At 36.8% G+C, this 26,631-nt stretch overlaps 1 protein-coding gene across 1 annotated transcript in view; it reads right to left on the reverse strand.

The window, feature by feature from the left end:
• Ar (androgen receptor) overlaps positions 1 to 26,631 on the reverse strand; it is a 182,369-nt gene that overhangs the window by 51,167 nt on the left and 104,571 nt on the right. The window contains exon 2 of the mRNA XM_027431759.2: positions 23,284 to 23,435. Within this exon, the coding sequence (XP_027287560.1) occupies positions 23,284 to 23,435 (152 nt within the window). The remainder of the gene's footprint in view (positions 1 to 23,283; positions 23,436 to 26,631) is intronic.

Genomic DNA, 26,631 nt, shown 5'->3' on the forward strand with positions numbered 1-26,631 from the left:
TTCAAAAATACCAAGGCAGTTCTTTACAAAATTGAGAAAAGAATCTCCAAATGAATATAGAATTACAACGTCCCCCCAGGTAGCCCAAACAGTACTGAATAATAAAAGCATGACTGGAGTTATCACCATGCATTATTTCAAGTTATACTCCAGAGTCAGAGTAGTAAAAACAGCATGATACTGGCAGAAAATAAGTTACACTAATCAAGGGAGTAGAATCAAGGACTCAGATGTGCTACCATGCATCTAAAACTACTTTATGCTTGAAAAAAAATCCAACAATATACATTGGAGAAAAGACAACATCTTAAACAAACAGTATTGGGAAAAAATGGATATCTACAAGTATTAGAATGAAACTAGATCTCTCTCTCCTTGAAAAGAAATCAACTCCAAAGGCATCAAAGATCTAGATGGGAGCACAGAAATTCTGGAAGTTCTAGAAGAATGAGTAGGGAGAACATTTCAGTATATAAAATTCTCAAAGAATTAACATTATTTCAACTTCTATCACTAATCACATGCTTATGAATAGAATGAAATTCTGTCCTCTTCATATCAGAATTAAGAGAAACATATCTGTCTTCATTTGTTCAGTATTTTACTAGAGGTTAAAGACGGTGCAGTAATTCAAGAGAATGAACTAAAAAGACATTTGGGTTGGAAATGAAGAAGTTAAACTATTTATACTCACAAATGACATTATCTTTTATAAAGAAAAATTTAAAAGCACACAAGTTAACTATTAAGTCTAGTAAACACATTTTGTAGGTTGCTATATATTACCAGGTCTATAAACAAATAGCAAGTGCTATTCTATAGCCTAATAATAATTCAAAATGGAATGAAGAACAAATTCATTTTTAACAGCTTCAAAAGTATAAAATACTTTAAAATAAATTTGACACAAGAAATACAATAGCAATACATTTAAGATTCAAAAATTAAAGAATTTAAAGAACATCCAAGTGAAAGATATCTTACGTTACTGAATTTGAAACCTTTAGATTATTAGTGGGTCAACTTTTATCAAATTGGTCTATAGATAGATCCTGTGTAATCTTAAAAAAAAAACACTGTGTTTTCCTCAAAATTGGCAAAAAATGTTAAATCTGTATGTAAATTCAGAGATTCCCAAAATGTCATAATCATTTTTTCCTTTTTAAAACTTGAATTAGAAAAAGATTGTTTTACATGTCAATCCCAGTTCCCTCTCCCACCCCTCCTTCCCTGCCACCCCTCCCGCCAACTAAAACCCTACCTATCCCATATCCTTTCTGCTCCCCAGGGAGGGTGAGACCTTCCATAGTGGGTCTTCAGAGTCTGTCATATCCTTTGGGATAGAGCCTAGGCCCTCCCCAGTGTGTCTTGGCTCAGGGAGTATCCCTCTATGTGGATTGGGCTCCCAAAGTCCACACCTATGCTAGGGATAAGTACTTAACTCCTACACAAGGTCTGAAGGACAAGTTTAGAGGAATTGGAGTTTTTAACTTCAAACTTCTCTTTAAAAGTACAATAATTAAATCACTGTGGCATTTTCAAAAAAAAAAAAAAAAACCCAAAGCAGTAGATTATGTTTCAAGGAGATAGAACTGAGAGTCTACATATAAGGTCATATACTTTGCTCAATAGTTTATTTCACAGAAATATGAAGAGATTCTTTAGAGAAATAATATTATTTTCAGAAAATGTTGATAGTTCAGCAGGATAACTATAAGCAAGAGAATGAATTAGGACTCCTATCCATTGTCACATGCAATTCTTTATGAAAATGAAGCACAGTACCAAATTTAACAGTTGAAAAGTATATGATTCTCAAAGAAAGCATAGAGATAAATACCTGTGAACTGATTGAGCAATAGTTTTAGATATGATAGCAGGATACCAAAAATAAAAGGACAGGAGATACATTTTGATCTTATAAAAATTGAAGAATTTTTTTGATTTATAGAATAAAGAAGAGTTTGCAAATCTCATAGCTGATCAAAGATTTTCTCAGAAAGTCAGAAAATATACATACAACCCACAAACAAAAACTGGCCTAATTAAAATGAGTAATGAACATGAGTAATTATTTATCCATAGAAGATATATAAATGGTTAAAAAGAAGATAAAAATGCACAGTTTGAGCCATTTTCAAAATGTTAATGAAAGACACCGTGCAATACTATCATTTTATATTGCTAGGATGGGATTAGTGATAATAACAAGAGTAGAAATGAATAATAATTTGTGTTGGAAATGAAAAGTAGAAATTGGTACCTGATACACTACTAGTAATAAATGTCATAGAGTCACTGAAGAAAAGCATTTGTCACTTCCTCAAAATGTTACATGTAAACATACCATATGACCCTCATATTATTCTCAGGTAAAACACAAGTGAATGAAAACATATGTGAGCACAAAAACCTTGCATAGGAATACTCATGCAAACTTATTCATAAGAAAGGAAAAATGGAAACACACCAAATATACACCTGAATGAATAGGTATACAAAAGTGTTATATCCATATGTGGAATATTAATTAGCCAGATAAATGTATGAAGAACTGATACATGCTATAATGGGGATAAAACTTGAAAATATGCTCACTACACTGAATCTAAATAGAGAGACCACATATTATATTGTTTCATTTATATGAAGCTTCCAGAGTTGACAAATTTACAGAGACAGAAAGTAAAGTAGTGCTTGCCAGCGGCTAGGAGGAGGGGGAATGGGGAGTGAGCACTAATGAGTACAGGATTTCTTTTTGAGGTAATGAAAACCATCTGGAATTAGATAGTAGTGATGTTTGTAAAACTTCTTGAACACACTAAAAGCCACAAAATTGTACACTTTAAAAGAGTGAATAATGTGGCATGTAGAATACATCCCAAAAAAATCCTAGAGTGCTTTTTTGGTGCCAGTAATTCTGAGCCTCTGGAAGAGAAGTCCAAAAAAGAAATCAAAAGAACTTTGTAAATTGTAGCATAATTGGCCTAATGTAAAAGCATGCAGAAGTCTTTGAGGATATGTGAGGCATTCATACATTTTTAAGATATGTTGCCATGTGACATCTCACAGCACAGCCATGAAGTAGAAAGAGAAAATCTCATTGATGGCCTTGTGGAGACAAAATCAGAACCACAAAGAGCCTCAGAGGCCTGCCTAGAGTTCCGTGGGCAGTGTTCTTTTGCCTAACTTTGGCTTTACTTTGCCATGGTCCTTAAATGCGACTCCTCACAAAATAATAATAATAAAAAAAACCGAACTATAACTCTTCAAGATTTCTCATCTCATTCATTTCATTCTATTACCCATTCTATCACCTCTGGTGACATCGAGATTCTATTATCTGCAGGGACACTGGTTGTGAATTCAAAATAGCCTTTTGAAACTGCAATCCCAGAATTTCAAAATGGATCCTTGAGAGAGGCTGTATCCATGATTCAATCCTTCTTTCCTTGGCCTCCATTCACCTTCAATCATTATCTCTGATATTGCCATGTGACAATGATCAGAATGATATGAAGTCATATAGGTCACCATAAATTTTAAAGAATGGCTCTTTCTCTATTCAGATGTGTGGGAAACAAGGTAATAGATATTCCGTTGTCACCTACTGTCTAGATATTGGAAAACTGTCAATATATTCTATTTGACTAATGACTGACTGATCTGTGATTGGTTCATGTCCATGCTTTTAACATGCTTCTAAGTAAAACACCCAGATTCTGACAAATTCGTCAAGGTTTAATAGCCTACCAAAGAAAATCAGCAACTTTCTGGGACAAAATCATAAAAACAGCTCTATGGTTTTACAAATTCCAAGTCTTACCACCCTGACAACAGCTGATTGGAATTCTGTTACATATAAGTCCAAAGTTTAATAAGGCTGCTGTGTGGAATTCTGGTTTCAAATCTCCCAGACTATGAATAAAACATGTCAAGAGGAAGCAAGTGGACAAACATCAGCTTGCTGTCACCTCATTGTCAGTGGAACAGAACCACTATTGCCCCTGTCCGTTTAGGTATCAGGGGAAAAGAAAGAAAGGGACTTTAGAAACAATTTCCTAAGTTACTTATGTCTTCCAGGTAGCAGTATTTGTCCATGAACTTGAAACAGACACAATAAAGACAGAACTGACATACTCCTTAGGGAATTCAGGTAAGTTTTCAAGGGTGATGGGATTGGAAAAGTCCATGTATTAATATGTATAAGTTAGTACAAATAAATTCGTCAGAATACTATCACTACTATAGCCACAATTGGGCACAACTTGAGAATTGGCATTGCAGAATGCCAAATGCCAGTTATCTTTACTTGAGATTAAAAACGCCTGACAAGGAAACAAAGGCTTGGATTTGTAGAAACATTTTGTCTTGCCATAAATTCTGTAATTTATCTGTATAGGCTTCTAGTGACTTTGTAATTATGATCCAAAGACGAGCTGTGATAGAAAGGAATCCTCCATGGTCCCTCAGCCATTTCTGACTAAAATTTATTTGCAGGGAGACAATATATATATATATATATGTCATTATGTCATATATAATATATATATTTGTTAATATATATATATAATCATTTTATCTACTCTGTTTTTTCCAAATGTGACTGGACACATCACTGTAGTTGGAGTTATTTTTGTAGTATATTATTTTTGAAGGGGGATATACAAATTTAAGAGTCTTGGAGGTACTTCAAAGACAGAGTCGTTCTGGTGAAGAAAGAAAGAAGTGTGCCTTATCTTCTAATAAGCTGTGCGCAGAGAAAACAGTGCAATGAATTGCAAGTAAAACTATTTCTCCAAAAGCAACTCTTTGTAGAGAGGCTAGAGATACGTGTGTATTTATTTAAAAATAGGTATAATTTTCCTGTACAATGGCAAAGTGACCTCCTAGAAACACTCACATTACACTGCAATTTATATAGCATTTTCACAAACATTGTCTCTTTTGGTCTTTTTAGCTATTGTTATTTCCATTTGGCATATGATAAAACTAAGGCTGAGAGATGTTAATTGACAAGGTGTATTTCCTGACTTCTGGTGTCCTTTACTTCAACCATGTCTTTACAGCTTCAAAGTCTCTGAAGCTATTCAGGGAACAGCTTAAGGATCTATTCTCTGTATATGTTCCCTAGTGTGAGTCAGCAACCCCCAGAGTTTATTTCCTAGATACTTAGGGTTAATGTGAGGCTATATAATCAGTCATCCTCTTCTACAAGAAAATATTAGGTCATTTACTTGTGTTACCAGCAACAAGGATGTTAAATATTCACACTACTACTAAAGGGGATCCTATTAGAAAGTGACCTCCTTTTACTGGGTACATGTGTATATTATTGACATTTCCCAGTGATTGCATAAGAACATAGTGAATTTGTTAAAAACCAAGCATAAGAGTTACCAAGTGCAGACTGTGCCAAGTTGACATGGTTAAAAGTGAGTCATTTAATAAGAAGGCATCCAATAGCCAAATAAAGCTCTTCCTTTTCCTAACTGAGTTTCTAAGGAACAGAATCCCAGTTTTATTTCCTATAGTGTATTTCTATATAATTTGTTCTCTCTCACCATTTATTAGTGGAAAAATTTAAGAATGAGCTAATTCATACTGTGTTCTGATAACCTAGGGAATTTGATCAATATTTATATGGTCCTGATAGAGATGTGGAATGTTTGAGAATGTGATCCTCTAAGCAAAATATTCAGATCAGTTGTGCTTGCTTCCAAGCGTTCACCAAGAAGGTATTTGTTGATTGTTGCTGTTCTCTCGGAGGAGGATGTAGAGCTATGGTGCTTAACCTTCCTAATGCTGTGACCCTTTAATACTGTTCCTCATGTTGTGGTGATCCTCAACCATAAAATTATTTTGTAGTGGCATCTTGCCTTGCCAGTGAACTTGTAGTAGTGGCCACACCCTTTGGGCATGGTTCCAGGTGCAGAAGTAACCCATTAAGGTAGAGGAGGAGCTCGCTTGGGTTCTGGAGAGCACCAGAAGGGCAGAGAGTGCATCTTCTGGAGCAGGAAGACTGAGGTGGTTTATCTGTGTAAGTTTTCCCCTAATAAACACCTATTTGTCATTAATCTTGGGTCTGGTGAACTCATTTAAATCGCTGCTGTCATTATTTCATTGCTACTTAAACTATAATTTTGCTATTCTTATGAATAATAATGTAAATATCCATGAAAGGATTGTTTGAACCCCAAAAGGGGTTGATACTCACAGGTTAAACACTGCTTGTGTAGATAGTATCATTTGACCTTCATCTGAGATTAAAGCCACTCTGAAAAGATGTCTGCATACAACTGTGCCATAACTGCATGGCCTCTCAGGTGTTGGGGAGTGCTAGATAATATAGGCTCGATAAAGCTAAAGGAAATGTTGGTGGTGGGCTCCATCTATGTTGCTATGGGAAGCCATAATCCATGCTGAGTGAGGACTTTGCAATGCAGAAGCTTTGAGTTTTCCCATGATCCCATAAGTAACTCCTTTACCCATGCTTTTTATGTAAGACTGAGAAACTAATTTTTACCTAAGATGAACTTTGGTGGAATTATACTTTGGACTATTAAAACTGTATAAGGAGGAAGTAGAAACTGTTTCTGTCTCACAACCTGGAATAAAAGTAGGTTGTGGCATTAAGAACTAGAGTAAAATGAGACAAAACAGTCTCAATGAGGAGAAGGAAACCTAGAAAATTCTCTGCAACCTCTTAGTCTTCTGCGTGTAACATAGACTAGCCTATTCTTTCCCACGTGGAATTTTCACTTCTCTAATAGATTTCAGTGTCTACACAGAGAAGCAGACCTGAATGTTTGGAAACTACAGTCTCAAACATACCAATGATGCCAACCACTTGATAAACATAGCCTTCTGTCTGTCTCCAATTCACAACACATGCTTGCCATTCCTAAGAGCCTGCCCTTATGTGGCAGGGCCCCATCCCTCAGACGTAGTCATGATACAGTCTGGTGATTTGCATGGAATGAGTTGTATATGCCGAGTCTGCCATGATGCCCTCATTTCTCTTGCTTCTACTATTTTTTCCAATATTCAAACTTCCCATTATGTTCTGATGTTCCAAAGTACATTACTTGGACCAGAATGAACTTCAGGGCTTGATCCCCCTGAGGCTTCCTAAAAACCAAAACAAAAACATAAAAGAAAAAAAAAACCACGTAACTCTTGTTTTCTGAGAACACATTTATCTGTTTCCTTTAAGGTGAATCACATTGTTTCTTCTATGCCTTCAAACAAGCATAAAGTTCTCAAGTTAAAACACACCATCTCTCTTCATAATCCTTTCCTCTACTCCCTTCTTCTTGTACTCTTTTATCAGTTGCTCAGGGTTTGCATTTTTATTCCTGGCTCGAGAAGTTTCCACTTTGTTGTTCTACTTATACCTCCCTCACTATTCCTCGTAAACATCTTCTATTCAGCACCTGTCTTAGATTCCATCCATCCCTCCCAAATTTGGAGACTCTCCTCCAGTGTCTGAAAATCCAGTTTATTAATGAATACATTCAAAGAGGGAAAGCTTTCCTATCTACATGTGATAGGATTTTCAGAAACAGGCAAATCATGGGTATCAAGTAACCTCAAGAATTTTCTAATTCCTAAGTCATAATATATGATTATATGCTTCCAACTCTAATCCTCATTTGTAAAAACATTTATTTGTTTTATTTCCACATCATTCTGAATATTCACTAGTTAAAATGAATCTAAAGGGAATGCTAAAAAAGAAAAATTGAGCATATATTAATTGAACTTAAGTTCACAGAGAAAAGTCATGAGTAAAGCAAAACAAAACAATGGTTATAGAAATTATGCTTGTGTGAGAGCCAGAAGTAGAGGAAATAAGGACAATTTTTGTTAGTTGTGCTATAGTGGTAGAAAGTGTAAGTTTGCATTCACATGATGCAATTTCATTTACTTAATGTTGAAAAGTGAAGTTCACCAGGCACAGTGCACTCTAGAGGTTGTGATGCATTTGAAAGAAAAACATGATTTCAGAAAAATTAACCTTCTACTATAGAGCTCAGACTAATTTCAGAAAAAAAAATTAACCTTCTACTATAGAGCTCAGACTAGTTTCAGAAAAATTAACCTTCTATTATAGAGCTCAGACTTGTGGAGGGGAAGGATCAGCAAGTACATTACTAAAAGATTAAAGCAGGAAGTGGTAAAAACCACAAGAGAAACACACCCAAGGCATACTGTGTGAATACTAAAGAGAGCATAGTACTTTTCAATGAGGTAGAGCATACTTGAAGATGAAGACTTTGAGTGGGACCTGGAAGAATGATAGTACTTAATGAAATAGACATGAAAAAAAAAAAACACTTGAAGCAGGAGAGGTACCTTGAGTAAAGGTAAGGAATAGGGGAAGTATGGGCATGCATTGGGGTAAAGGAATAGTTTAATTATCTTTTACAGTTATCCAGTGCAGTATCCTGGTAGTCACAGGTCCTAAAAACATACTGACCAACAATTTAGAGATAGATAAAAAGAAGTATCAAATAAAATGAAATAAAATTACAAAATGCTATCTCTTTGGGGTTTGATGTAAATTAGTTGCTCTATGGGGTTCATAACACGTTTTCTTTGGGACCTCTGATATAAATCAGTTGTTATCCTTATCTAGCTAAGTAAAATTATTACAGTGATGATTATCTTAGAGATATTTGTGGGAAGGACTCTGTATCACTCATTATTGAGTTCTCACTATCAGGCAGGATGCCTGGAATGTACTTCTTTCACCATTTGCTATCTCCTGCTCTCACTGAACTGAAACAACCCTTTAGTAATCTGTCTCCAAAATCCAGCACAAAGGCCTGACATATAATAGGTGTATGATGCTTTCTGGGATTCAATGAATTAGGTGACTTCCTGTGACTCCATTTTCTCATTTGCAATATAGAGTAGTAACATAACTATCCCCTGGGCCTATTGTGAGGATTAAGTGAACTCTTGGTACAGTGCCTAACACAGAAAAATGCAATAATTTTAAGTTTTGTCATTAATATCATTGTGGCTTGCTGTTAAGGTTTCCAGATATTCTGATGAGTCTCATTCAGGGTTATCTCTGGTCCGGGAAAAGGGGGCCATAACTGTATATTTTTCTCTCTCTTGCCCCATACCTGTGCTGGATAGCTTTATGCCAACTTCACACATGCTAAAGTCATCTGAGAGGAGGGACCCTCAATTGAGAAAAAAGCCCCCATAAGATCAGGATGTAAGCAAGGGTATAGAGCATTTTTTCTTTTAGTGATCTTTGGGGTTGGGGGGGGCAGGCAAAGGTGGGAGGTGCAATCCCTGGGTTGGTGGTCCTGGGTTCTATAAAAAAGCAGGCTGAACAAGCCATGAAGGGAAAGCCAGTAAGAAGCACCCGTCTATGGCCTCTGTATCAGGTCTTGCCTCCAGAATCCTGCCCTGCCTGAGTTCCTGTCCTGACTCGCTTTGATGATGAACAGTGATATGGAAGTGTAAGCCAAATAAACCCTTTCCCCCAACTTGCTTTGGTCATGGTGTTTCATCACAGCAATAGTATCTCTAACTTAGATACCACATAATACTGTCTCTTCTGTGGTTAGATGCTTTGTGAAATGTTAAGTCTGCAGCAATTTTGGGAAATATACCCAAATGGACCAAAAACACCCTTATAATGTTGGTTTACATTCATCTCTAGACCCACATGGAACATAATACATGTTTGATGAAAAAAACAGAAAAAACAAAAATGAGAGTAAAATCTACCCACCTCTGCCCTGTCTTCACATATATGGGACTATATGAATTCAAAAGTCCAGCATCTAAAGTTCCATTTAGATGGGGCCAAGGGCTTAGATTCCAGGAAGCTCTATGCTGCCCACTTTTTCATAGCCTTCAACCTGCCTTCCTTAGTTATTGATACTTTTAAATAGACTCACCTATAAAGCAGGTCATGTCTGAAGTTGATTTCAATCCATGCAAATAGCAACATGTGAATTATTTAATTCATACTAATATCTCTATAGTGAAATCATTGGATACTTGGAAAATGCTACTATTTGGTGATGGACTGATTTCTCATTCTTATACTAGGAGACATTGTTAACAGTTTGGTTTGGTTTATTTTCAGTATGTGCTAGGAGATTATTTCTCCTTATTAACCTTATTTCATATATTAATATAGTTCTTATTTCATATATTAACCTTATTTCATATTGTCCCTGTAGTGTCACCTTCACTGGAGGTGATCATCATTGTTCCCATTTTACAGGGGAAAATTACACCATGGATTGGGGGAGCTATTCTCCTATAATATTGAGCAGTGACATGAAGCCACAGTTCCCAGTCAGTCATTCTATCATAAGAATAAACCACTGATGTTCTACATGTGTCTATGTTGGTAAGCTTTGATATTTGTAAGGATGGGTGTACAAAATGTACTTCATCATCTTCATAAGTCATAGGACATTGGTATTAATTTCAGATTAAATCTTTTAGTCCTACATCCAGGTGATTCCCAAGTAGTAAGACATTGTAATATCTCCATAGGGCTCAAAAGTTTGGCAATAAAATCATTTCACATTTCCAAAACACTTATTTCCTACATTGTATTTGTGCCTGTAGAATGATCATCTATAAAGTCTCTGCCAAGTTGTTGTCAAACTACAAAGGCAACAAAGATAACCTTTTACAATGATAGGATCTTTAGAGGACTCTCTGGAAAGTCAAGGAATCTATACATGAAGATATGGGAGAAGTGGCCATGCAGTATGGTGGGATTTTGGATGGTTTCAGTTATAAGTGGCACACAAAAAGGGCTAACCTTGTTTATACTCTGAAGTTCAGCTTCAGAGATAGTGAATCACCAGTTCTAAAATCAGATCAATCTTGGGTTCTCAAGGTCACCTGGAGTGGACAAGATCAGACAATGACTCGCATTATATTTGTACTTATGTGGTATGTGCTTGCTGCTTTTGGTTGTTTGTTTTTATTGCTTTTTAATTTTGAATTTTTCCATGTGTTGAAATATAGAATTTTTCTCACATAATATATCATGATTACAATAATTTTTAATTTTTAAAATTAGCATTAGATACTATGGCATTTTTGAACAGAGTGAATTTTAGTAGTATCAATTTTTCCTTCGTCTCCACTACTCCTTGCTATGTTTAATCCTTACTTGTAGCCTCCTCTGCAGTCTCTGTTCCTCTTTCTTGTCTCATGTGTCCCTTTTCCCATCTCCTAAAAAAAAAACCTAGAGAGCTAGATATAAAGTTAATCAATGGTAACTGTATGAATTCTAGTATGTCCTAGAGATTCATTTTAAACTAAACACAGTAGAATCACAGGGTATATCAAGGTATTATCCTTTTTGATAGAAATATACCCACCCTGCTTAAAAGGCCAACAAAACAATATTGCTGTAACCAAACTACGTACCTCCAAGAGATCTAAAGCACTAGGAATGTAAGAGATGGCACTCCAGATAAAAGATAATCTGGCTTACTTAAAAAAAATACTCATCCGGCTTCATGAAAAGAAGCCTTAAAACTATTTGCACAGGTGCTGGCTCAGATTTCTATTGAATCTGGCCCCAGTATACTTCCAGACATGCCTCTGACTGGACAAGAGAAACTAGAATGGCTACAGAATACATACAGTATTTCATGACATTGGTTAACTTTCCCCCGGCCTGTAGTTTAAAACTCAGATATTTTGGGGAGACCAGACTTATCCTGAAAAGTTCAAAGACATACAGAAACATGCACAAAGGTCAAAGACATACACAAACACCTTAAAGCAAAAGTCTGGGAGCTTAGAGAGGTTGAGGAATGTTTCTCGTAAAGTCCTGGGAACCAAAGAATGAAGGCAAAGGGAGTGGCCCTTAGTATTTCTCCTAGAAAGGTGGGTGGCTTTTCTGGTCATTAATTAAGCAGTACATAAGACAAGTAGTTGTCTGGGAATTCTACACATTCTCCATTTCCTTTATCCAGAGGATTACCACTGCTCCCACATTCTACCTTTGTTTCCTGCCTAGCCTAAGAAGACCTTAAGTGTATGTAACTTAATGATTACTATTTCATTCTACAAGAAGGAACTAAAACTCATTGGAAAAAGAAACTGTATTACATATTATTTGATTCTTATAATAGCCACATGGGGTATCATTGTCATCACAGAGTACAGAGAAATTAAGGGACTTCCTCAAGGTCACGTATCTATTCCATTTTGAAGCTAAAATTTGAACTCAGCCTGTCTACTTCCCAAGGAAGGTTCAGGCAAAGGAAATAACTGGACATCTGAGACACCACTATAAGTTTTATAGAAAAATTCTTAAAATTATTGTTTTAAAAATCAATTGTTTTATATACATATATATCTTAAAATATTTAAAAATCATTCAGTTTAACCATTTATTTGTCAGATGGGGGTTATTGATATGGGAAGAGATAATAAGCCACACCCAAGACTCCATGTAAGTTAGACCCTGGACTCCATCTGTTTCTCTTACATTGCATTTTGTTTCTGTACCTAGATAGGAGCCTGTTTTTCAGAAGTCCAGAGACTCAATGGGCAGCTATGGGGAAGGAACCAGGCACAAGGTCAACTGAAAACTTTTCAAAAACCTTGCTTTAGCTGGTGAGATTCCAAAGGATGATCTCCAGACTAAATATTCACCCAAACAAGCCTTGCACTCATATAACACCTTATTCTTAGCTTAGTCTTTCCCCTTCATTCTGAAATTATATTACTAGTTTACTATACCTGGACAAGTCCTACTTGTCATTTTAAGAGCCTAGATCAATTGTTACCTCCCTTGTGCCATCTTCTGAAACTTTACAAGCAAAATTAACTCTCTTTTTTATATTCTGTCTACTCAAATAATTTTGTACTTAATTCTAGGGTAGCACAGACCTCACTGTTGTGATAACTATATGACATGTTCTCCTCACAGGCACTTTGAACAACTAACTTAACTCTTCTGAGTCTTAGTTCCCTGAACTGTAAATTGGGAGCAATAACAATACTACAGTGTTGTTGTCTGGAGATCATCCAATGTATTGAGTGCCCAATAAATAGTTTGTGTCTTATCTTGATTCTTTTATACTAGTGCCTTATTTATACCCAACTACAGTAGGAACAACTGCTGAATAAATGAATGTGGTGAAAAAAATCAGTCATCAAATAGATATGTTGGATGTCACTCTTAAGATACTACCTTATATATTTATAAAGTTCTTATCAAAAACTAGACAAGAATTCTGAAATCTTGACTCAGTTATACATCCCCTGAGACTCATTGAAGGATCTCCCTAAAAAGTTCATATATCCACACAGAAGATCTAGTACGAATTGGCAGTCATGCCAAGAGGCCAAGAGATAACTTACAAAATGCTCCAAAATAGGTCATCATCATCAGTCATTTTCTTTTTATGTAGTAAGGCCTACAGTTACAGAGGATGCTTGAAAAAGGTGGTGGATTTGGCCAACACAAATTGAACTCCATAGTGTTTGTTTGTTTGTTTAGGAGAAAAAAGAACATGAAGCTGGGTGGGTAGAGTGGTGTGGGTGTGGAAAGAATCTAGGAGGAGTGGAGGGAGGGAAAAGAATATGAAGTATATACACTGTATGAAATTCCTACAGAATAAATAAAAACATAGAAAGATGGTTGAAGCAGAGGGTGTAAACAGATACCAGATGCCTTCCAGGAGCCAGAAGCTATGCTGAATGCTTATTAGGCTGCCTCACATAGTTCTTAGGCATTGCAAGGTAACAATCTTCATATCTCTGCTGCACAGCTGTGAGACAGGAGAGCATCTTAGTCAAGAAACATCAATGCCATTAATTAAACATTAAAAAGACCTGAAAAGTCACTTCCTCTTTGTAGACCTTAGTTTTCTCTTCCACACAACACTGTAATAGTTTGACTAGATTATTTTCATTTCTAAGTTCATTTTTTCAAGTCTAATAAGGCAGCATTTAAAATTGCTGTGATGCTAAGTACTGTAAAACTTTGAAGAATCCTATTTAAAACAACAACAACAATAATACTCGAGGCTGAATCAATTGACCTAAAGATAAATGAGCCATCTGTTGGAATGTGCATGTTTAACTTAAGAAACTGTTATAGGTTCCCAGTTTCAAGGCTCCTCATCCAGATACCACAGTGAATCCAAGGTCCATTCACACAATAACATATCCCAAGAGAGGAAGGAAGAATAAAATTTTAAAAGTATGAGAAAGAAAAATATCCCTGTTTTTTAGCTTCATAAAAGAGAATGTTCTGTGTTTCCTGACATAAATTAGGAGGAAAATGGATTTCTCTTGTTCCTAGCCCAGTGGAAAATGCAGCATTGTGTTCCTCTGGGACACCCTAGAGGAAAGGGCCAAGGACCCATGTGTCCATTATGTACATACATCCTGTCTCTGAGCTCTCCTCTTAGGCATGTAATGAAGATCAAACATTCACATGAGCACAGATGGTAAACTGTGCTTCCTGTTTTGTGTTTGCATGATAAGCATGATAAGAGTGACTTAAGATTTACCCAGCTCAGTTTCACCAGAAGCAGAACTCTAACTTCTGAAGAGTTATGGTAGAATGGTAGAAAGATGATGGTCCACATGTCCCTTCTAATGAAGAAAATTGCTGATGATGTATCAGCTGTTTCAGGTTTGGTGCACTTTCTTAGGAAGGAAATTTTTCTTGTGATTCCCACACTTCTTGGTTGCTCTGTTTTCTCTCTACAATACTCTTGTCTTTCCTAAATCCTTTCAGTTTTACTAGATTATCTTGTTCTTTCTCACTGCTGGTTTGCTTGTTTCCCTAGACATAACATTACTTTCTGCATTGGTTCAATATATTTAAATGTCTGTGCAGAAGTTTCGGTGTGTTAAAATGAATGCTGTCTCTGGCCCAGGCAGAACAAGATTCAAATTCCAGCTTATCAAATGAAGAAAACAGGCTTTGTGGTTTGAGTATTTGAGCCTTTACTTATAATCAGCAAGTATTTTGCACCTACTGACTGTATGCTTGATTAGATTTAGAACTAGGCCTACTCTTATGATGAGGTGTTCCATAGAGACAGACACCACTTTAGACAAGAGTTAGTAAGATTTCACTAGAGGGCCTCAGTAATCACAGCACAGATGGAAGGGAAAGGACTGAGAAAACAATTCCTTGTCTCCTTTATACAAAATTGTTTGCTTCTCCCAGTTTTCTGCTTAGTGTTTTGCTATATAGGCTAAGTTGATCTGACACTTAAAATGTAACCCATGTCGGGCTGCTTGAATTTGTGGAAACCTTCCCGTTTCTGCCTCCTGCAACCTGGGATCATAGGCCTGAGCCACCACCACACGTGGCTCATCCATTTATTTTTTTAAGATTTTATTTATTATATATACAACATTCTGCTTCCATGTATATCTGCACACCAGAAGAGGGCACCAGATCTCATAACGGATGGTTGTGAGCCACCATGTGGTTGCTGGGAATTGAACTCAGGACCTCTGGAAGAGCAGCCAGTGCTCTTAACCTCTGAGCCATTTCTTCAGCCCTGGCTCATCCATTTCTTAACTTTAGTTCTTTTTTTTTTTTTCATAGATTTTCAGTTAACAAAGTTCACCCGTCTCTCTTGTAGGCTTAAAACATTTACATTGCAAGAATGGACAGAGAGGAAACATGAACACCCAAATAACTGGCTTCAAAATGTTCACACACATTCATTATCACGAAGTCATAATGACTGCTTACAAAGTCAAGTTATCTAAAGGTCATTATGTTTCTTGTTATAGGACAAGACCTCAAAGAAGACAGACATAACTGCTATGTCTGAAAAGACACTTACCTTGCAATTGAAACCAGCTATGAAAATGAACCACATGATGTTTGATAATCACCAGGAGATTCTCCTGAGGGATTTAATAAACTTCTCTTCATAGCATATACATAAGCACATAAAAGATGACAAATGACCAGGGAATTTGATATGAGAGAAGGAGGTAATAGACACAAGAAATCTTACTCTAGCAAATGTCATGTAAACACTACAGGTATTTAAATAATGGTATAAGTGCTATGGCAATTTCTTGTTAACAACTGGTAAAAATAAGCATTCTATAACTAGACAGACATAGGCTACTAAAAAGCATCAGTGGTAAATTCTTTGCATGACTTGCAAATTTGGCACTGATGGAAACTTAGAAAATGAATAGCATAGCAAAATTATTTATTCTGTAAACATATAGATTAGTCTTATTATTGGGAAACTCAAAATTAAGCCAGAAGATTTTTGAAGTCAGGGCATCATGGAGTAATATAGGACAGATCCATTACTCAGATGGCCACTCAGGTTTTACTTCTGTGAGTTAGTTTTGCAGCTATAATATTCAGTAGCAGATACCAGGTACCCAAAGCTCTTTCTGTGTACCATTTGTGGAGTATACACACACACACACACACACACACACACACACACACACACACACACACACACACACATCTTGCTCATATATATTATATATATATATATATATATATATATATATATATATGTTTCATAGTTATCCAAAAATTATGTAAGTTTAAACAAATGTAGCATTTAGGATGGAGTGCTCTAATAGCTCATTAAAAAAATAACCTCATCTTGAATTTCAAACTTTAGTTTTCTTCTATTTAGTAATAAAGCACAAGAAGCCACCATACTAAATATTCTATAAAATTTTGCCAACTGGGAAGGATTTTTAAAAAATGATGTACTCTGGATTGTTACATTATGAGGAGGATAGAAATGAGTCCAAATTCTTATGCACATTTTCTAGTCCAAGAGAGACCACGTGAAACAAGAGTAAACAAGCTGCAGTCTACATGCCAAATCCATGGTAAAAGCTGAAATCTCCTTTTTACTGGTTTAAAAACACCAAAAGAAAAAAAAAGAATACTTAATGGCATGTGAAAATTAAATGAAGTTCAAATTTTAGTGCCCATAAAGTTTTATTGGAACCCAGCTACACACATTAGTTTGTGTAAGGTCTACAAAGACAAAGCTGAATATTTGATATGGAGGCCATGTTACCTGCAATGCTTAAACTATTTATTATCTGTCTTTTTATAACAAAAAGTTTATCTGCTTCTCATCTAAAGTCTAGCAGTAACATTTAAGAAAAAGAGAAATAAAAATATAAGCAGAGCTTTGTAGGAAGATCTCAGGCTCACAAAGCCAGGATCAGTCACCTTTTTGGCCTGCAATAGCTTATGAGAAGCCTTTGTTACAAACTGATGTTTCTAGCTGAATTAATTTGCCCCTATGAAACATTACTTAAAGAGTCATGGAGTGAAGTGGACAGTATCATACACCAAAAACTCGCTATAAAGCTCCAAATGAGGTAACATTCAATTCCACATGAGTTGAGGTGGGAAAGTGGATTTAAAGGACAGACCAAGTTCAATAAAGGTTCACTTATATTTCTTTCCTCACAAAAACCTGGGGCGAGAGAGAAAATCAAAGCCATACTTATATAAAATTTGCCAAGGAAACTAAATTGGGACCTATTGTAAACACCAGTGAGGATGGTGTAATTTCTTGAGTTCAGAATGTAAACTACAGTTTCAATTTTATGATGTGTACCAAACAGTGCTCCATGTGTACAAAACAAATGGATGTGCAGTCTCAAATGTTTTACTAGAAAATGTCTGAAAAATAGTAAATTCTCAAGTACATAATGTGCATAATGAATTAATTAACCCTCTTTGAAACATGATAATAGAGATGGGGATTCATATCCTGACTTTCCACATGAGAAAATGGAAACGAAAGGAAGTTAGTCAGCCAGGGTCACGGAGTAGAATCTCAGTCCTGGATGTTACCCCAGCCTTTCTACATGCACGCTCCTAACTCTTTCTGGCCCTGTTTGAAGATTGAGTTTTTATTGATCTCAGTCTAGAGTTTACCGTCTGCTAGAAAGTCAAGCTCCAAGCACATACAGGTATAAAATGCATCTGTGTTTGCTGAAACAATCGTAGTGTTTATAAATTGTGGAACTGTAACAAAATTCTAAGCCGGGAGGACATTATTTATTGAAAAACGTATTTTTACTTATGCATATGTAGGTGTGTGGGGGCAGGGTTAGTTATACATGAGTGAAGGTAGCCATGAGTCCAGAAGATGGTGCTGGATCTTCTAGAGCTGCAGTTACAGGTTGTAGTGAGCCACCAGACATGTGTGCTGGGAACTGAATTCATGTCTTTGGCAAGAAGAAATAAGATCTCTTATCAATTGAATAATCTCTCCAGCCCTTGGAAGGGCATTTATAAAAATCTATTTTACAAACAGAAAACTAAAGCCTAAAGGGGGAATTTCTTATCTACTCAACTAAGTCTTTTGAACTTTATATAAAGGTAGCACTTTCTTGGTCTCTTAAGTACTCAGCATGCTTTCCCTTTCCCTTTCGAAGTTAACTCATCCATCCACAAACACACTTCCTTTTCATGAGGACTTCAAACTCACAGACCATCCCCAAACGTATCCACTCCTGCTTTCGTGCCCACATGACCCCCCCACTATTTTACTGTTTTCCTTAATTAGACATTAATGATTTTATCTCCAGGGTCTATTCTCTCAAGAATACATACAGCCTTCCCTGCTCAGCATGACTCTCATTTACCCCGCAGAATTAACAGCAATGAGAAAATGTGGGGCTCTCCCTTCTCTTCCTTTCCATCAAGAAAATCTGGCCAGATTACAATCAGCTATATGCAGAGCCCCTTACCAGTGACAGCCTTAAAACGTCATACTTTATGAACCACCAAAGCAAGAAATGAATTTTGTCTGACATGCCAGGCTTTTAACTCTTGTACCTGTGCCCAATCCAGAGATATTTGAAAAAATGTGGATAAAGTGATAGTCAACATGTTGAAAACTCAGTCTGAGTTAACTGACAATGAATGAGGAAGAGAAATATTTATGACCATACTCTCTCCAAGGCAGGTGGATATATATTAAATATTTAAAAATCAATAAATGTTCTTTTGGGTGTAATCATACAGTTCCCTGCTTTCAAATAAAGCTAATGAAGCTAGTGAACTCAAGCCACCTATCTTTTCTAGGTATGAGAAGAAATGACAGCAATGGTAACTATTATTAGTAATATCTTTTAGAAATAGGGCCTCACTAGGTATTCTTGGCTGGCCTAGAACTCACTGTGTAAACAAAGCTGGCCTCAAACTTACAAATCCACTAGCTTCAGCCTCCTGAGTGCTAAGATAGCAATAATTATCTTATTTTGCTTACCCATGACATGCCTTTCCAGAATCTTTCAAAAGACTGAGAATTGAAACCTGAGGCCCATATTTCAAAGTGACCAAAGAGCTCAGAGTATTTGCTTTCCATGGTTCTGTAAGATATCTGAAAGTGCCATAGACTATCTAACAGAACCCTCAGTGTAGGCATGGGAACCCTCCCTTCGAGTTGTTAGTCAGAAGAGGTGAAACAATTCTCAAAATAATATAAACTATTGTCATTGCCCTTGGCTCTCTACGAGAAGTTGAAGTTAAGTCCTTATTGCTAAAGACACTACACACACAGGACATGGGACTTGGAAGAATTGTGGTGCTGGTAGTGACCTGAAAGCCTCTTCCTTGAGAAGTACCTCACATAGTATCCAAAGGAGCTAGCTATGCAAGCTGCCAAGGGAGGAAAACAATCAATAGTCCTACCCAGCTGTAAATATTTTGAGTGACAACAATGACCAGCACAGAAAAACATCCTTAAGGGTGCAATAATGATATATATCTTGGGAGGGGGTGATCAATAGCCATCAAACTGGACTTAAGGTACCCTTAATAGGAGGAATTTATGTCTGGTACTGCAAACTTGGCCAATTATCTGTGGCTATCGAGGTTATGGACCCTAGAGAATAATCTACTAATTTGATAAACCATTATAATTTCTAATTGCATTCTAAATGCATATTTTTTTTACCCATTGATTAGTGTAACTCTCACTCCTCATTAAATAAAGTGAAAAACCTCTTTTGCAGTAGAGTGAGATCATTACAGAAATTCATTACTGGTCACAATGCAGAGATCAACAGCAACTGATCTTGGCATGTCCAGCCTCAATTGACACAACTGTGACACAACTCTTGAAACCAAGCCTCAGTGAACAATGAAGAAGAGGGAGTAGAAAAATAGAAAAAGCCACAGGGCCAGGACAACTTCTGTGAGCTAATGCCTTCTGTATTTGACAGGGAAGTTACACTCATGAAATCTCAACAATATGGTTGCCTAATCAAGACCAGCACAATGGCAACACCAGTTGCCATATCAATGGGCTTGGTAAATCTCACAAGGCCTCACCCCATGATAAATTAATGGCTACTGAGAAAGGAAGATTCATTTTTCTCTGGGAATAGCTTCCTGATAGGCTATCCAATCTCAAATGGTTAGCTATAAGCAAATATACAAATGAGCAATACTAACTGAACTCAGCAAGATATATATATATATATATATATATATATATATATATATATATATATGTGTGTGTGTGTGTGTGTGTGTGTGTGTGTGTGTGTGTGTGTATTAATAATAATTGTAGAGGAAGAAGTCATGAATTTGAAAGTGAGTAGCAGGAATGTAAGAGAAAATGAAGTGGTGAGACAGATTATCTAACCCCAAGTGGTCATTTTTTTTGGTATTTTTGAGACAAGATCTCTCTGGATGTTCCAGAACTCACTATGTAGATCAGAATGTCTTAGCATATATCTGCCTTTATGTCATCCCAAATGGGATTAAACAAATCTGCCACTACACTTTGTAAAACCCAAGTGGTCATTCTTAAATACATATCCATATGGTCAACACTGAATGGACTCATTCTCTCTCTCTCTCTCTCTCTCTCTCTCTCTCTCTCTCTCTCTCTGTGTGTGTGTGTGTGTGTGTGTGTGTGTGTGTGTGTGTGTGTGTGTGTGCTATAGTAATTAAAGAGGTCATGAAGTTGAAAGGGAGTTGGAGGGGAGAGTGGGGAGGAGTAGGAGAAGGGAGAGTGAGGAGTTGAAATGATGTAAATACTCCAAAAAGTAGTAAAATAAAAATAAAGTAGCCAATTTGCTCCATGCCAGAGTTTTTCATGGAGCATATTCTCTAATCAGAGTGTTTTCTCATGTATAAACTTCTGCTGTGCAAACCATGGTCTTTAAGCAATTTCACTGCATTTAATTTGTGTTATGGAAAATGGTAAAATAAACTTGCATGTTAATGTGCAAGAAAACCAAATCAAAACAAATATCCATTGGTGAACTTGATTTTCTTAAATAAAACATTACTGAGTTTCAGGAACTCATGTCTGAGTCATTTGAAGACCTTCCTGGATTTCTGTTTTCTGCACATTGCTTTTCTTTCCTGCTGTCAAATAGTCTAGGGTCTATGTGATGGTAGACATCCTGTCGTGCATCCCTGGCAGCTGCCCTTCTGCATTCATCCTCCCTTTAGTTCTAAATTCTCCAGAAACTGTCATGTAGGGTAGTATAGTATGGGTTAAAAATTCTTCCCTTTTGCAATATAGATGATTTTTCTCTTGTTCTCTAAAAGCCATCATTTAGTCACTTAGAATTCTAAGACCCAAAGTTGGCACTGGCCATGATATAATCTATTGGTTGTTCATTTGCTTACTTGAATTCATTTTCTATCTGGTATGGCTACTACAATAGTGCTGGGCCTGCTGCCACAGTAGCTTTAGAATGCTACTCTGCTTCATTCCCTGCTGCAAAGCAGAGTGGTCTGTGTATTAGAAAGCAGAAGTGTTCACTGGAGAAACTGGAGCGATCTGAAGTTCCTGGGACATGTTTCCATTTCCTTTTCTGATAGCTGTTCTTTTGTAAGTACTGTTAAGAAAGGAAAGCCCTGTTTTAAGGCTCTTTCTAAATTTCCAGGCTTATGCCCTAGGACGTTGTATCTCGTGCTAGTCTATCATTAACAGCAGCAGTTCACCATGTGGGAGTAAAGGTAAAACATGCAGCCCATGTCATTAATACCAAATGGTAGTCACTTCCTTGCATTTCTGGGAAATGGAAGAAAATAAAATGTTAGCTTTCTGTTTTTTCTCCCACCTACTAAAACCTTTTCATTTAAATCATTATTAAGATTGGCCATCAGTGAGGAGAGCAGTGTAAGTGTACCTACATTCTACCTTTTCTCTTGTTGCCAAGTAGTCACTGGTGCTTCTGTTGTGCTCAGACTAGTCCTCAGAAAAGGCATTTCCTTTCAGACGGTTCTTTTGCCTGAGGAAAGGCTCTTGGTTTAGGTTCTGATTTAGAATGCAACTCTTCCAGACAAGGCAGAAAAAAGGAAAACTCACTGGCAGGAAGCTACTCCTCCTTTGCAGGAAGCCAAGGCAGGGGTGTAAATTGGTATTTAAAACTGGGTCTGGTGCCACAGTTAGACCATCTAGGGGAATATTCCTAGTGTCTCTTGGAGAAAGAAGTTTCAGACAGGGGGAGGGTAGTAGAGTGCATGAATCAAAGGCTTAGACCCTAGTGATTAAGGAGAGAGGGATCACTAGACTACATTAAAGGTCTAGAATGGGATTTTCTACTAGAGTATGTAGGCTAGGCACATCTGAAATCTATGTAGATAACAAGTAGGCTTCGTCTCACTTAGCAGGATATAAAATGCAACTTATCTTGGGATTGTGGACCAACTGTCATGCCCCCAAGGCAGTCCTTTGATGAGGAGAGTAAAACTCTGAGTTTTTATCTACCTTGGAGTTGTTGCAAAGATAGGTCCCAAAGAAGCAGCCAGCCGGAGGGAGCAGGTGCAGACACTGATGGTCTGCTGAACAGTGAGAACACTTCCTTTCTGGGGTTAAAGCCAGGAAGCTTTTGCTAAGGAACAGGCTCGTATTCACTACATAGAACAGCCTGTGGACTCAGTTGGGGTTTCTCCACTTCTAACCTCTCTAATAAGGACAATTTTTCCTCACTGTGATGCAGCAGAGTTGAAAACAAGCAGGAAGGAAATTTAATTTTTCAAATCATTAATTTTGCTTTCATTCCTAGGATCCACCAACACCAAGCACCAGCTGGGACCACCTTCATCACCAACATTGCTTGTACAACCAGGTCTGCCAACCCAGCTCAGCAAATATAACCATTTACTTCTTTAATCTTATAGGTTCTATGACAGGGCCCTTGCTAATGACTCTGTCCCTGGGATTATCCGAAGGCCCTGAAATATTGCTGTCCCTCTCTGGGAGGCAAAAGAAAAAGGGAAATATCAGGAAGTAGGTAAGACCTTTTTACCTTCAGCGGCTCTTTTGAAGAAGACCTTGCAGCTGCCACAAGTGAGAGCTCCATAGTGACAGCCAGAAGCTTCATCGCCACAGATCAGGCAGGTCTTCTGGGGTGGAAAGTAATAGTCGATGGGTAGAACGTGGTCCCTGGCACTGTCCAAACTGAAAAGACACACACACACACACACACAAAACAAAGCAGCACATGTCAGTGGGTGGCATAAATAGATCGGAATTCTATGGTTCTTTGAGAAACTGTACATATTTAATGATTATTCTATTTATTGCTCAAGCAAATCAGTGTGAAGCTGAGCTGTTTGGAGAGATTACCTGAGCATGCTGTTTGTAAGGTTTCCTGTGGTATTGGCAGAGCACTTTGGATCCTGCCAAGGGATTAAACAAGTTCTCAGGGAGTAGTCAATCTCCTGGGCTCTGCATTTGCAAGGGAAGGAAGAAGGCAGGAAACCTGGGCTTAAGATATCAACTTAATATAATGCTCAGACAACATTTTCAGTTATTAAATGGCACGAACCTAACCTTATACCTTATTTCTGTCAAAGGGAGGCCTATGATCAAACCATATCAAATACCAGATGGATTTTATGTATTTTAGCTCTTGGAGTCTTACCTGTAAAACAGGAATATTATCACTGGTAGTACTGAGTTATTGCTGTGATTGACAACATGAATCAATTATCTGAGTTGCTCTTGATATTAATATACAAGTGAAAGATAAATTAGTTTTCATTTCGCTCTTAAACTGATTCCCTTGTTTTCCTTTGGAACCTCTCTGTATCACATGGTCAGGTCTCTAGCCCTGCTCTGTAACAAAAAGTAACAGAATCCCTGTGCCAGAGGCTTAGACTGAGAAATGACACACAACAGTGTCCAATAGTTTGAGCAACGCTGCCAAAACAGCTGACCTTTACAAGACTTATAGGTTCCCTGGATGAGCATCACCCTTTAGAAGTCTAAGCTCTTATCTAAACTAGACTAACTGCTTATCTCCCAATATATGTGCTTCAGTTTTTCAAGGTAGATGTGAAGGAAAAGAGACAGAAAAGAAATTCTATACTCTTCACTATATGTTAGTTTTTCATCTCTTTTGGTAATGAATTCATTTGAACAAATATAATATACTTCTTGTTAACTTAACATCAGATTTTTATCTGTTCCATGTCTTATGTCAAAATGTTAACAAAATGTAAGTGATCACTTATGTTAATCTGCCTCAGACAGATGACAATTGTCCATACTCTGAGCAATAGGACTACAAATTCCATGTTTTATCAGTACTTCTCTACCAAAAAAGGAAGAAAAATAAGCCATAATTGGAGTCTATTTCTTGTGCTTACTGGTTTCATCACCCCATAACAACTAGACAAAACAAGGTTGTTCTCTCATTAGTACAGCTATTGTACAGTGGGAACAAGGACGGGTAAGAAATGACAAGGTTAAAATGATTTGATAGCAAGCCACATTTATCTTACTCTAAATTCAAAGTAGTTTTTCTTTCCCCAAATTTTCTCACCACACTTTATACTAATGGCTCTTTGTTTTCATGCTTAGCATAGTCCTTGCAATCCAGAAAAGTATTCAAAATTCTTCTTTCTCCCACCCCAAATGAACAGCCCTGGTAAGGCATAAGCAAAAGCAACTTAGCCTGCACTTTGTAAGTCTCCAGGACAGGAACACTAACTTTTCTTCAAGACCTGAGTACATGGAACAAATTTAAAATATTTGTTCAATAAATATGAAAATTCAACAACTAGCTGTGGTGGCCTGTTTTCGCTTTCAAAAGTCCCCCATTTAATGCCATTATGAGAAGGTAAACAGAATCAAGTCTAGCAGCGCCACATGTTTCATAGGAAAAGGGACCATTTCAAATACACAACTCAGCCAAGCATAAAGAACATCACTCACTGTTTTGGTTAAAATGTCATTCACTTAGGTAAATATTGTTCCTCCATTATCAGCCCAGAAAGAAGCAGAAGAAAATTTTCATAGCTTTCTTCCTCTGCTTTCCACCTTTTCAAAGCCTCTATGGCTAACACAAACAAAATAAAATAAAAAATACAGGTAGGGAGGCAGTCAACATGCTAGGCCATTTCATACATATAATCTCAATTACCCTCCCAAAATTTCTGGGTGATTTTGGATCATCTTTGTATTCTGATGCTTAGATTCATTAAGTACATTTATGAAAACTCATACATCTAGTAAACAGAAATGCTAAGATCCCATATTTTCTGCATCTGACTCCAAGAAGAAGATTATTAATTACTTACAAAGTATGATGTATGACTGACAAACTGTGTAATATGGTTGGAAATTGGAAATAGGTAGATTAGATCAATTGCCCCATGGATGAATCTAGAGATATAGTGGTGATTAGTGTAGGTTCTTTCCCTTTTGCAGCTCACCATTTACTAGAACTGAAATTCAAGGTGCAAAGAAAAGTAAGATATGAGGATAATTGACAACAATAATACTTTTGTTTAAGGTACAAATTACATGTCAAGTTAATAAAGTGGAAAAATACAGAAAATAGGTAAGTGAGGTTATCTTTTTTAAAAAGACTGTAAGAAAAGAGAGTTGAAGCCTGGCGTAGTGGCCCAGGTCTTTAACCTCAGGAGACAGTCAGGTGGATCTCTGTGAGTTCCAGGCCAGCCTGGTCTACAAAGTGAGTTCCAGGACAGTGAAGGCTGTTTTGAAAGAACAACCCTCCCCACAAAAAAACAGAAAGTGTGTAGCTGTACAGTAGGTATAAAGTGTCATGTAAGCAAGGTAAGTTTGAAAACTGTGCTATGTAAATTCTATCTAGAGTTAATATAGCATTGCGCATGTCAATTTTGTTATGAGGGGAAGTATTGTATTATTGCTAAAGAGATATACATTTTATTCACATCTAAATTTAAACTACAATTATTGTTTAAATAATCCAACCAAATATATATTCAAAGTAAGGTTAAACAATCACCATATGGTTGAGTAGATATGAACTTAATAAAAGATGCCTTAAAATTACTAAAAAATATAGGAAAGAAAAAATAATAAAGAGAATTTTAGAATGTGGAGTTTTATGAACTACAACCCACTTTGACTAGATACTGTAGTAATGGCAGGTTTCACTAGACAAATTACTCTTCTCCTTTTTCCTTTCTTCCATCCCCTCTACTTAGTTCTCAAAATATTTTGGACAGTAGCTCTCTTACTGACTCTTAGTGTGAATAAGGGCATGCTGTAGTTCTGACTCATGAGCTAAATTGTCATGTAAAACAATCCTGTTTCTAATTCAAATAAAAAAGTTGGAAAAAATTGATTGGCCTGCCTCGAAGAAACCATTCTGACCGAGGTA

The sequence above is a fragment of the Cricetulus griseus genome, chromosome X (genome assembly GCF_003668045.3).
Source record: "Cricetulus griseus strain 17A/GY chromosome X, alternate assembly CriGri-PICRH-1.0, whole genome shotgun sequence".
In the NCBI taxonomy this organism is placed as follows: Eukaryota; Metazoa; Chordata; class Mammalia; order Rodentia; family Cricetidae; genus Cricetulus; species Cricetulus griseus.